The 13,181-nt window shown below is 32.8% G+C and overlaps 1 protein-coding gene across 3 annotated transcripts; it reads left to right on the plus strand.

Moving 5' to 3' along the window:
- The first annotated feature begins 2,622 nt into the window (after nt 1-2,622).
- On the plus strand, nt 2,623-12,687 carry LOC124454682 (L-amino-acid oxidase-like). 3 transcript variants are annotated; one of them, XM_047005459.1, is made up of 7 exons: nt 2,623-2,709; nt 7,129-7,534; nt 9,065-9,226; nt 9,566-9,652; nt 9,804-10,342; nt 10,658-11,328; nt 12,348-12,687. In XM_047005459.1, the coding sequence occupies exons 2-5, from the start codon at nt 7,138-7,140 to the stop codon at nt 9,854-9,856; spliced, it is 699 nt and encodes a 232-aa protein (XP_046861415.1). In that variant the 5' UTR covers nt 2,623-2,709; nt 7,129-7,137; the 3' UTR covers nt 9,857-10,342; nt 10,658-11,328; nt 12,348-12,687. The 3 variants fall into 3 exon arrangements, with proteins under 3 accessions (XP_046861415.1, XP_046861412.1, XP_046861414.1); XM_047005456.1 differs by lacking the exon at nt 2,623-2,709 and adding an exon at nt 5,557-5,657; XM_047005458.1 differs by lacking the exon at nt 2,623-2,709 and adding an exon at nt 5,557-5,657 and having other exon boundaries at nt 10,732-11,328.
- Nucleotides 12,688-13,181: the final 494 nt, after the last annotated feature.

Genomic DNA, 13,181 nt, shown 5'->3' on the forward strand with positions numbered 1-13,181 from the left:
ATCACAAATGATCATAACATGAACCAGAAATCGGAAATGCATATATAAATATTCAGCTCACCCACCAATCCCACCTCTCCCCATTTATCGATCATCAAAAGTCCCTGCTGACTTAAAAAAAATTAATGGGCGTTGTACATTGAATATAGAGGACAAACTTTTTTAATATTTATACTATAACAATAATAAGGTAATGAGATGAATTAATGGGGAGTGTGTTGCTAACTACACTTTAGTTTCAAATATTGTGTTGTAACTAAAAACTTGAACATTGAGTTCAGAGTTAGTTTCGTTAATGTGCAGTGCTTCTTTGATTTTAAGAGAGAATGAGGTGTCTGCAATGTCGATGATTCTGAAGCAAAAAGGTGAATAGTTGGTTTTACATGAGTGAGATTTAAGAAGGTGTAGGTGTAGAGTTTTGTCAGTTGTGGTATGTTTCCTGATTCTGGTGAATAAATGGCGCGAAGTTTCGCCAATATATCAGGAATTACATCCCGCGCAATTGAATTCATATACCGCCATTGATTTAATTGAATTAGAGATTTGTCATTGAATGAGAAGAAGTTTTTGATTTTAAATAATGTGAAAATTTGTCGAATGTCAATATCCTTTCATAATATCCCTAAGTCTGCGCTGTGTGTGTCGTGAGTAATGTCCGATGTATGGCAGTTTGAAGTATAGAGTTGTTATTTTGGAATTTTCATTTGTGTTGGTCTTCACGGTCGTGTCAGGAGTTTCGGCGTCCAGTTTGAGGTTATTGCCTTGTTTGTTGTCGAGATATCGTTTTACAGTTCGGTTAATAAAGTGTAAGTGGGAAAGAGTTTCGTGAAAGAGTGGATGTGATGTTTTTTATGTCTCTTTAAAAGCCATTGTTCGTATTGCTCAGTTTGTATGCTCTGTCGATTAGTGTGTGTATAAGTCCGGTTTTGTATGAAAGCGGTGCAAAACTAAAATAGTTCATCACAAGTCATTTAAAATAGACGACAAATTTCTTTATAGCAAAAATTTTCGGCATACTTTATACCATCTTCAGTGCGAAGTGAATAAATATAGTAGGGAAAGGTTTCCTTAGCTGATAAAATTTCATGGCCTCAGTCGCATTAGTAAAAACACGAAAAATATCGTCAACGTAACTGAGGTAAAATGGTGGTTTAGCGTCGTTGTAATTGTTTAGCCAGTTTCGTTCATGTGAGCCCATGAAAATGTTAGCAAGTATGGGGCCAAGGAGAACGCATCGCAACACCGTCCGTCTGGTCATAAAATTATCCATTAAATAAAAAATGCGTCTGTGCTGTCGCTATCGAAAACAGTTGCGTGATGTCCGTCCTGTTTATAGTGATACTGGGGTTGTGATATTGCGTCAATTGCTAGGTTGATGTTTTTAGTCGGTGGTATGTTTGTGAATAGGCTTTCAACGTCGTAGGAGATAAAGAATTTGTGACAAGAGGTGGATGAGTTGAAAGATGAGAAGTCGTCGTGGAAAGTGAAAGAATCTTTAGTGAAATGGTCATCTGGTACGAGTGGTGTTAGTAGAGAACTAAAATACTTAGCTAAATTATAATTGTATGCGTTGATTGATGAAACTATCGGTCGTTGATCTGGTGCTCGTTTCTTGTATAGTTTCGGTAAGCCATAGAAGCGTGAGAGTTGAGAACCTCTGGGAAGATTTCATTATAAACTTTGTTGTTAATCGAGCCTTTCTTTAACAGTCATTGCAGTTTTGCTTCATGTGATAGTGTGACGTGGACTTTGCTGTATTGTTTATAATTTTAAGACAGGAGTTACGATACATTTGACGATCCAGGATCACAACGCCGTTGCCTTTGTCCGGTTTGAGAATGATAATGTTTGGATTTTTGCGAATTTTTTTAAGGATGGGATGTTTTTTGAAGTCAGCTGGTGTCGGGTGATAAGATGAGATGTACGAGTGAGCGATGTGTGCCCTGCCAGCTCTGTTTTGAGATGCGTGTAGTTTTCTTGACTGCGAATGTTGTGTTTTATAGTTTGGTGGATTTTTTCGAATGTTGCCAGAATGTCCGTTGAGTTGAGTCGTAGTGGTTTAATGCTGAACCGAAGTCCAAGTTCGTTTCCTTATTATTGTTATAATTTATTTATCATACAAACTTTGTATAAGCTTTTATATAAACGTTATATTAAATAGGTATTATTCACTTATACTAAAGATGGCATCATGAGACGCCGAAACATGTCTATTCTAAAAACACTCGTCGTCTATATTAAATGCACATTAACAATAGCGCTTCTACGAAATTATGAATACAGGCTTTATAAGAACTAACTTGTCCTGCTACCGAATCATCCTTGTGTAGGAATATCGATTATTGGGGAATGGGCCATATTGATAAATACATAATATTAGTGTTCAATTCATTTGAAATGCATTATTTAAATAAAGGGATCAGAACATACGACCTTCGAAAGATACGACCTTTAAAATCATAGAAACGTATTGCACATAAATCCAATAACATATTTACCATTTACTGTGCTATTTATATAAATCGATTGAATAAAAAACTTAAACAGATTTCTGGGCCGCCTATGGTGAACCATGCATTCATTAACCAATCTTATTTACATACAATGTTTTGAAATTGTAAGTCAATACGCTGAATATTGGCAACTTTGGTGGCAATGTTTTGAACAGTTAAAGATTTGTGATGCGAATAACATTGATGTTTGTGCTCAGTAAGTAAAACTATTTATATTTATGTCGATTAGACTTAAATAAGGCTTTTATTCTAAAAAATGTTTGCCTATAAAATACAGCATGTTTTACCACCACAAAATACAGCGCAAAATATATGGACTCAATCTGGCTCGATCTTGCCTCGATTTGTGAAAGGCTTTATAAATCTCGAGAATAATATGTGATTACTTACCATAAAGAAACATATTGGAAAAATATATGAGAAATTTATTTTTTGACTTGCATCTAAGCTTGGGATATTCACGACTGCGGTGCTCAGAATAAAGCTAGGTTTCCATATGATCGTGAACGTGTTGCAACAATGTCGTGAATGTAATGACAGTTTCGTAAATGTCTTGAAAATAGAATATAACTCTATCTTTGCGACTCTGCAACGACATTTTCGAGTCATAAGTCACAACCATGTGGAAACCAGACTTTAGATTGACAGCTAAAATTTTCATTTGTTGAGATCAGCAACATTGCCGAATTGCAAATAATACTTATCTTGGAGGAAAATTAATTTTGTTGTTTAGAAGCATCATACTGAAATATATGAACATTTAGCCTGACATATAGCTACAGTATATCAATTTTCAAAATGAATAGATAAGAAGTTTATATCTAGTTCATGGAGGTTACACCTCTGATTCATTAAATGATTTTACCAGCTGATAGGTAGCAATTGACATGTAAACAGTTCGTGATGCTTTATTACATTTTAATTAAATAAAGTAATCCTTTTTTTGACATTGTGACAGTATTAAACAATGGCGACAATAAAAACAATCAAAACTTTACTGTTCATTTTACTTTGGGTAATTCAAATTTACTTAAAATTGCTTATTTCAATCATTTTTTTCTTTGTAAAGTCAAACAAAACAAAGCAAAATAAAATAACTTTAGTGATGTTCAGGTGCCGATTTACGTAGGATTTTGAATACTGTCCACCAATTTCATGCCGTGTAATACCATATGTTGATTAAAATTGATTCAAGCAACATATAGTATGTAGGTCCATACAGTCCTGCTGACATTAGTGGCTTATTGGACTCTACTTTAGTTGTAAGCTTTTATCAATAAAAATGGTGACAATATACTCGAATGGGTGCATACTAGAGCTCATCTGATATCCAATACACCTTTTACATACAAACATAATAAACAGTAAGCCGATATAGATGGCCAATAACATGGACATCTTTTTAAAAAAGGAAAAGTGTGTTTTGTAAGAATTAAATATGGTTCTTACACCAATCCATGAAAGTATAACACTTTACCACTACCACACAATCACTGCACTCCAAGTACCCTGCATGTAGTGATAACTTATATAGTATTTATTAAAATAGAGTACTATATTGAGCTATGTTTGCTTTTTGATTTGAGTTTATTGTAGATCTATTTAGTGCAATGTACAAAAGTCTGAAAACTTATGCTTGTTAATGTTCATATTTGTAAATTATTTCTTAAGATGTTTTTCTATCTTCTAAATGACAACTGAGGTTGATACACAGTTTAGTTTGAAATGAAAGTTACATATTTTATTAATAAATCAGTAAATGGAGTATTTCTCCACCCCACTTTTTTATATCTGCTGTGCAGCATGAAAGGTCATTATATAAGGTTTAATACCACATAATATTTGATAAATAAAGTATTAAATTCTGAATATGTGTAACAAAACTCCACTTCACTTCCAATACCTTGACCTAACACTTTGATTAATAAAGCATATTACATTGAAGATGTTTAAACAATAATCCTATTGCTACAACACATTAATCCAAAACTTAGTATTTATTTGTAGAAAAGCATGCACTAATCCTTAATGGTATGTAGCAAAGCCATTTATGCAAATACAGGCTATTGTGGCTAAACTTGATATATTTATACAAACATCCCTATAGTTAATTTTTCTTTTACATGTTAAAGCCAAACTTAAGATCAAAGTAGGTTAATAAGAGTTTGATTATTTCAACTTTATTCAAAAAAGGCGCAGGTTTGCTAGAACATTAATTAAACATATGGACAAAAATAAAATCAGGGAGCTCAGCAGCAAAATCACTGCCAGTGAAGTGAAATATCAAACATTAGAACTAAAGTATGGTTGCCAAAACTATTTATAGAAAGAAGAAAAGCACTTTAGCCAATCAAATGATGTTTTGATAGATTGGTAATGATCAAGCCATTCCCTATTACAGACTCATTGCTAAACTGCTTGATGTAGAATGGCAACCTCATGACATGAACATTTTTATTTTTGTATCATTATGTAACAATGATCTAGCCTGCAATTATTTCACCAATTATATGAACTATGTATAAACATATATTTATCACTGTAGAACACTGACGAATGACGTATAAATATTAAGCAGTAAATTACTATAATGCCTAATGTGCCTATAATCACAGAATAGATATCTTAACAGAAGGTCCACTTGTGTCGGAAACTCTGATGTAAGTTTCTCTCACTTTTTTGAAGAAAATTCTAAGCAGACACACCGACACACCTTTCAGCAAGATACTTCCTCTAGCTCGCAATAGAAAATATAGATGTTTTGCAAATATATCTATATAATTTACAAATATATCAATATAATTTACAAAAATTTTTTTACAAATTTTGCACTGCGTTTAGAACCTTACCTTCTTTGCAAGATGATAACTCTAAAAATTTCGGCTATGTTAATCGATTAGTATTTTGCTGTTCTAGTATCCTGATAGTATAAAATCAAAATCAGATTGGTTTAGGAATTTTACCATAGGCAAATGCCTTAGTTGCCTACCCCTAGATCTCCCACTCATGCTCATGTAATTTTCAAAATTGATTCTTGACTGCGGTCATATATCGTAAAATACCGCCCAATTCTGCAGCCAATCAGAATGCAGGGAAGCATTCACCTTCCTGATGATTTGTAAAACATTTCTGAGAAAGAAGTAGGTAAGTACTTTGCATTTGTGAAAGTACAATCACTTTCATCATGATAATTAAAGTGAAATTGAAAATAGAAAGTTAAACCGTGACTTCTTTTCCAGTTTATTTATTTCCACGATTGAAGCTTTTAACTTGCGACGAGAATCTCATTAATGCCTACGTATGAATGAGCGACGTTTAATTGCTAATCTTTTCCCCCCTTGTTTCTCTTACGACTGGTATATCTACATGTTTTTTGTTTCGTTTAGTTTTTGCGTTTTACAAAACTTGCTGCATGTTTTATAAAACTTGTACATCTTTACATTTTGTCGAAAAAGTTACGTGATTACTTCAGAAATAAAAGATGTTTGCTTTGTTTGCACAGGCTTATGCAATATGAGGTGACCTTTGGAACCGAATGTCGTGGGTTGCACATGCTCGAAAGTTCTCACAAAGGTCTCTGAGGTTTTCATAAGCCAGTGCATACACGTAAAACTTCTTTTATTACTTTTATAGAATAACAATAATGCGACAAGACAAGTTTAAAACAAAGGTTTTAATTTTTCATCTAATATTTATTCATGATCGATTTGCAAATTCTCTTTGATTGATTGATTGTTTTGATTGATTTGATTAGTTGAGCTCAGACCTGTTTTACACTGACTAATGCAAACACAGCTGGAGACCAATCACCGCGCGCCTTTTATTCTTTTTTATTTTATAAAGGAAAATAATATGTTTGAGCCAATTAAAGCACCTGAATTGACGCTTGCCGTACAACAACAACCGTGTAATCAGTTATATATGTACATGCATATCCCGCTTCTATAGAGCATGTTTTGATACCATGCATTGTTTTCTTAATGAAATAATTTTTGGAAAGTAATTTTTTAGTATGTGTGATTTTTTTATGATTAAGTTTCAGATAAAGTTGTTTGAAATAGCATAAAAGTGACAGATAAATGCCGTTAAAAAATGGGAACAGTATTGTATACAAATCAGTTGCATAACCTTTAAATGCTAAGAGTGTTTTGATCTTGAATCAAAATTGTATTTATATGTGATGGTGAAATACATACTTGCGACTCCAGTTTTGTATGAAACTCAACTGTACAACGTAGCAAGTTGACAATGTACTCAGTAAACGTTTAGGGTTTTTTATTTGTCTTTTTATTTTTATGTCTTTGAAAGTACAGGTCGAAAGGAAAATTTATTAAACGAGTATTGCTTAGATGCCCGAGAACATTGTATTTTGTTAAAATTACATCGTAAATGAAAATTACGTTCGTTGAACATTAGCAAATTTTAACACAATGATAAGGTATTTTTTAAAAAAACGACATAGTGATTTTAGTGAGGGTTTTTGGTTGAAATTGTAATAAATGTCTCCTAGAAAGCAAAGTTTTTTACGAATTGTCATATATTACTTTGTTGACTTGTATATGATTTATTCTACTTTCATTGCACTAATTAAAACTTCTTATTCTCTGCATTCAAGAGGTATAAAATGGCGTCACAATATCTTTTAAGTAATAAAAGATTTGGGGAAAATGATGAACCTATAAAACTTCCCAGAAACAATCCAATTCCAATACAGCACAATGACTGCATAAAAACATTTCTGAAATGTATTCAAGATGAAGGTTTGCAGAAAGCTTACAATCGTTACGGATACAAGCCTCAGGAATCAAATCTTTCAAGCTCGGTTGTCAGTACTGTACATGAAGATGAAACTATGGTTGACGTCATTGTTGTGGGTGCAGGAATGGCAGGTCTATCTGCAGCGTACGAGTTGAAAAAAGCTGGTCTTTCTGTGAAAATTCGTGGGCAAACAGAGCGCTATGGAGGAAGAGTCTATACGTATGGTAAAGAAAGTGGTCTTGCATCTGGTTTATATGCAGAAGGTGTGAGTTCATTAGCCAAGGTTGTTTGCATGCTTAAATTGAACATCGTTTTATTTAAATGATTTATTGAAATTCGTTGAATTAACTCTTGAAAAGCCCATTTTAGACGTTTATAAAACTGCTAAATATGCTATTTAAGTACAAAGTGTCATGTAAATTAACACCATAAATGGTTTTGAAAATTTTGCTCAATATTATTGGGATTGCATTTGTGGCAGATGGGTTTCGTAGAAGAAAGTTCGGAGTGAACTGAGGCACGTGAATGTTAAAATTTTCAACCAAAATAAAACAAAACGACAACGCCGTCTAAATGTTGAAGAGAACTGCGTTGAGGACGCCGTCGTGTTCTCAACTTATTTTGGTTTAACATTTTAGGATGGGTCGCTGAGCAATAGGTTGAAGTTAAAAATGACTTATTATAATTTCATAAATAAAACACAATTTCCTTTTTATCTTAGGTAATTTAGCAATCAAAAGAAGGTCATTTACAATGTTACAGAAGGTCATTTATAATGTTACAGAAGGTCAATGTCATCCCTATTTTTAGAGATGACACTTAAAACAGAGACATATTAAACACGTAATCCTTTTGTCGGCCAAGGACAGGATTAGTCAATTTAATTAATACCGACTCCATGACGCGTAGCTGGAATAACGAGCGACATTTTTTAATAATTTTAAAGTTTTCTTCAGAATAAGCATTGGCACAGTGAGTGTTGCTTAACATCTTTGGAAAACATCTTTTAAGCAACACTTGCTGTGTCCTTTTCCGACAAAAGGATTACGTGTTTAATCTGTCTCTGTTTTAAGTGTCATCTCTAAAAATAGAGATGATATTGACCTTCTGTAACATTATAAATATAGCATGTTTTGGAGGTTATCATTTTGCAGACGTTGACACCTGACGAGTAGTCTGCCGAAATGCATAGTGTCTCTTTCTAGCTGTAAATAACGGTTCCTTTGAATTGTTGGGTTAGTCTCTTGTTAAAACAGTTCTTTTAAGAACTATTACATTGTTATTATCACCATTCACCATGGTATTTGCTATTTTGAAATCCATCTTTAATATTGTATTATTGCTAGTACGCTTCTGTAGACGTAAAAAATTAAAAAAAAAACTCACGAGAAAGATGGTGCCCGGAATTGGTGACCTGCTCAGTGTTACATGTTTATAGCTATAACAAAGTTTTGAGATGTTTTATTAGTCCTCACCATTTTATAATTGTTTGAGTTCTATATTTGTTTTAAAATAATAAATCATAAGTATAATGCAAGAGTGTGATGAGTACCATGTCATAAAACATATGTCAACCGTTTACTTTTGCATTGACTATAAAAAGGAAAACTAAGAGGGCATCTTATCTGATCTTAAATTGACTATTCAAGCTTTGATAAAATCAATTAAGTTGAATTATGCTTACTATTGAAATCAAGAGTTTAATTTGATAAAAGTGTCATGTAACCTTACTATTATACATGCCCTTTAGTAATTTGTGCGAGAGATGAATTGTTTTTTCTTTGTTTTTTTAGCAGGGGCTATGCGAATTCCTTGTGATGCCGATGGTCAATATGAGGGGCAACATTATTTGACAAATGGTTACATCAAGAACTTCAATCTACCAATAAAAAATTTTCCAAACTACGATGAAAATGCCGTTTCTTGTATCTATGGGTTTCGCGAAAAAACTAAAAGTAAATTTATTAAAAGTAGACACTACAAAAAGTTCATAATAAAGTTCTATATGTTTTGCGAAGTAAGAGGATATACGTGAAGAGACTAGGAACAGAAAAATTTCTCTTAATATACGCCTCATCTAATTAGCCAATTTCTAATTCGCTTTTTAGCGTTGGTATCTTCGCAAAATACACTCAAGCCATTAACATTTTTTGTAAAATTTGTAACCTGCTTGAACCACTTGATACGCAATTAACAGTTATGACGATAACCTTAACTTCTAAATACTGTTAATATAGCTGTTTATTTAACTTCATTATCATTGAATTTGAAAGATTGTACTACGACTTTTTTAGTTTGGTGTGAGAAACATTTCATCAAAATTTGGCCAAATTGGAAAGATGGTATAAAGGAAGAGTTAAAAGGAGATATAACTGATATTTGTATGTTTAATGAGACTTTTTTCCCCCAGTTTTTATAAGCCAGCCATCAAAATTAAGAGACTATTTACATGGCAAGTTGATAACTGTTTGATTTGATTGCGTTGGACCATGATCAGGATTAAAACTAGACTTGTTTGTTTTCCTTTTGGAGATAAATATTACCAAGAAACAACAGATGTCGTCACTGGCCAGCTTTGCATTTAGTGATCGAATTCCAAGAGCGTCGTTGATCAAGTCTATGCTTGGGATCGATGGATTAAAATTTGGAGTCGGTTCACGGTGGAAAGTTTTCTTGAAAGTAGTATTAATGTGATTAAAGCTAAAGTGTCGGTTGAAGACCAGAAAGACTTAGATTTAGTGAAACTTGAAAACCTTTTGCCATGGTCTAACGATGCCGTTCGTGGTTTTTCTGTATTTTGCTATGTGCCCGAAATTGAAATGTCCATGGACCACTTTCTTTCTTTTAAACTGGGAAAGTGGTCATCTGGTAAGATGCATTGCTTGAAAGGTGGTATGCATAATTTGCCCAAAGCGTTTTTAAAAAATGAAATATTAAGTAAAGATGACATAGAATACAAGAAGCAAGTATATGAAATAAATTACGGATATCAAGAAAAATATCCACTGAAAGATGTCGTAGAGGTGTCATGTTATTCTGTCAATGATGCACCATGTGTGTATAAGGCAAAGGTGAGTTTAGGAAATTTAAATTATTTTGTTATTTGCAAGTTCACTTAACACAAAATTTGAAAATCATAATGTTTTTCCCTAATATTGGATCTTTTTTAAGGAATGCTTTTCTCCTGAAACCTTCTATGTACTTTTCGATTATTATTTTTGGCTTGCTAATGTGTTGCAAAAATTGCTAACAACCACTAAATTGTACACAGTGCATTTTTTGATGTTTATTCCACTTTAGAAGGATTTTTCTGTGTAAACACCATTTTCACAAACAAGCCTAATGTAATGACGTGATTTTTAAGCATGTTTGTGCGTGTCTTCTAGCGACATCACTGAATCGAATATATCAATCCTACATTGTTCTTGAACCAATGGCTAACAATTGTAAAATGTTTCAGGAAAACTTTGAACTATGAATAGAAAATACTATCCTCTTACATAAACTAGAGTGTGTGCTCTTCTTGTTCAAGAAATGAATAATCGCAATTGTACATGTGTTTTGTTGTTGTGTCGGCAGTAATTATTACCACGCCAATAAACATTTTGCGTCAAATAATATTCAAATCAAAGCTTGATGACATCAAATCCCAGTTGGCGATAAAAAAAAGCGAGCGTCCAGGCAATGGGAAATGTTTTTAATCAGCATTCAACAAAAATCTTTCTTCAAACCAAAGAAAGATTCTGGGAAAATGAAGGAATTAAAGGTGGATTTTCAAAGACAAACCTTCCCATAGGCCAGATTCATTACGTCACCCCGGAGGACTGCAAAACGAAAGAGGGCTTTTAATGATTTACACGTGGACGAAGGAGGCTCTGCTTTTTGGGTCGATGAAAGAAAAAGTGGTAAAACGGAAAGTAGTTGAACAACTCGAAGAAATTCATCCAACCTTCAAAGAAGATATGGTGACAACCTTTATTGTTCATGCTTGGAATAATCTGCCATCTTATGAAGGATCGTATGGAGAAGTGAAAACATCTCATTACGAAAGTACAAGGTGCGAAATTTCGGGGCTATTTTCCTGTTTCTTATAATTTCTTCAAGGGCCATTCTTTTCTAACGCTTTAGGAAAACGAAAACATTTACTTTTAGTTTTCGTTTTTCCTCCTTAAAATGCAAATAAAATCGGGTTTTTGTTTTATCCACCTCTACAAAACCAATATTAAATTCAAGTGTAAGCAAAAGATTAAACATCTCATTAACGCTTAGCTGCATATTCCCTGTATAAAAGCAAGCTTTTGCAAAAATAGCAGAACAGCAGCTTTGATGGTTCACCGTGCAAGGTCAACGCACGATGTAGTTTTCAAACGTTGTTGCTTCGTTGAGCTCGTTTGAAACTTCGTTTGAAACTTTATAATCAATAATGTTTCCTTTGTGGTAAACAAAAGCAAGCGAACACGAGTTTTATAATCATCATGTAGCTAGCTAGGAATACTACACTTTTTAATGCCGCGAAGTCGTAACAGATTCTACTTGTCGATGACATAGTATCAACGAAACGATATTTGATGGTTTAAGGAGAATATATGAATCTATCAAGCGAAGAAAGTTCATTATTTTGCACTTTGTGTTGTATTTATATTTTACAGTTTGTTTACCCGTCCTTTTACCTCGCAGATACAAGGAAGTTTTGCAAGTCATATTGTTTTGAATGTACGCTTTTGGTTAAATTAATGCTCTGATTTTCAGAGTAAACACTGCAGTCGTATTATAACTAGGACTACAATGTCACACTCTCCAGAACAAAAAATTCAATTTAGAAATTGGTTTTTTAGAGATTGGCGCAACAAAACAAGAAAAACGAAAAGAAGATTATAATTTTATTTTCGTTTTCTTAACGTACAAAAAACAAATGGCCCTTTGTAGCGCAATTTGACAACATTTGTTGTTTGTTTTAACAATTCGCTCTTATATTTGTAAAAGTGTTTGAGAAATATAGGAAAATTCATCTTTATATATGGTAGACTTCTAATCAAACTACTTTTTAACGTACATAATATTTTTTTACCCAATTAGGCATTTATGGGAGCCGATGGGTAACGTTCATTTCGCTGGTGAAAGAATTTCTTTTATCCGTATGTGGATACAAGGTGCTTTAGAAAGTGGTTTAAAAGCTGCATTTCAAGTTTATGAACGACATACGGAAAGAACCTGGAACCATACGTTGTGAGCTTTTTCTGTAATTGAGGTTAAAGTTTGTGTCCACTATTTATGAAAACCTTTATAATCTACCTTATAGTTTCATGTATTTGGCCGTTGACGTACTGATTTATAACATTTTTAACACACTTTTCTTTTTCTGTGTTCGCATTTCAAGTAATTTGTCTTTTCAAAATTAAATCAAATTTTAAAAAGATTTTATAATTTTTGTTGTCTTATTTGAAAACGTTTCAGTCTTTTCAACGATTAATTTTTTTTGTTAAATTTGATAAACATTGGAATCGTGGAAAAAACCTGTTAACAATATATGTAGGATAACTTTATATAGATACACTTCATTGAAAGAGGAAGAAATTATATTAAAGTTAGTTAAATATCCAAGTAAATGAAGTAAATTTAAAAAATAACATGTTTTACTTTTCCGGAATTTTCTTCAAAAGAACTTTTTTTTCTGAAAAATTTCCGAGACTTTTCTAAGAGACAGCAGTAGTTACATGAAGTACTTAACTTTTTGCATCCAACAACAAACGACACTAAATTTTGGTCTGCTAGGACTTTTTCCTTATAATATTTTCAAGCATTGTAAGTTTGTGAAATTAAAAACATTTAACGTCACATAAAGAGTGTTAAAATCCAAAGATTTTGTCATTGATAGTTTAATATTTTTGGTCTGTCAGTCTAAAATATAAA

This window comes from Xenia sp. Carnegie-2017, unplaced genomic scaffold, assembly GCF_021976095.1.
Source record: "Xenia sp. Carnegie-2017 unplaced genomic scaffold, XeniaSp_v1 HiC_scaffold_3, whole genome shotgun sequence".
In the NCBI taxonomy this organism is placed as follows: Eukaryota; Metazoa; Cnidaria; class Anthozoa; order Malacalcyonacea; family Xeniidae; genus Xenia; species Xenia sp. Carnegie-2017.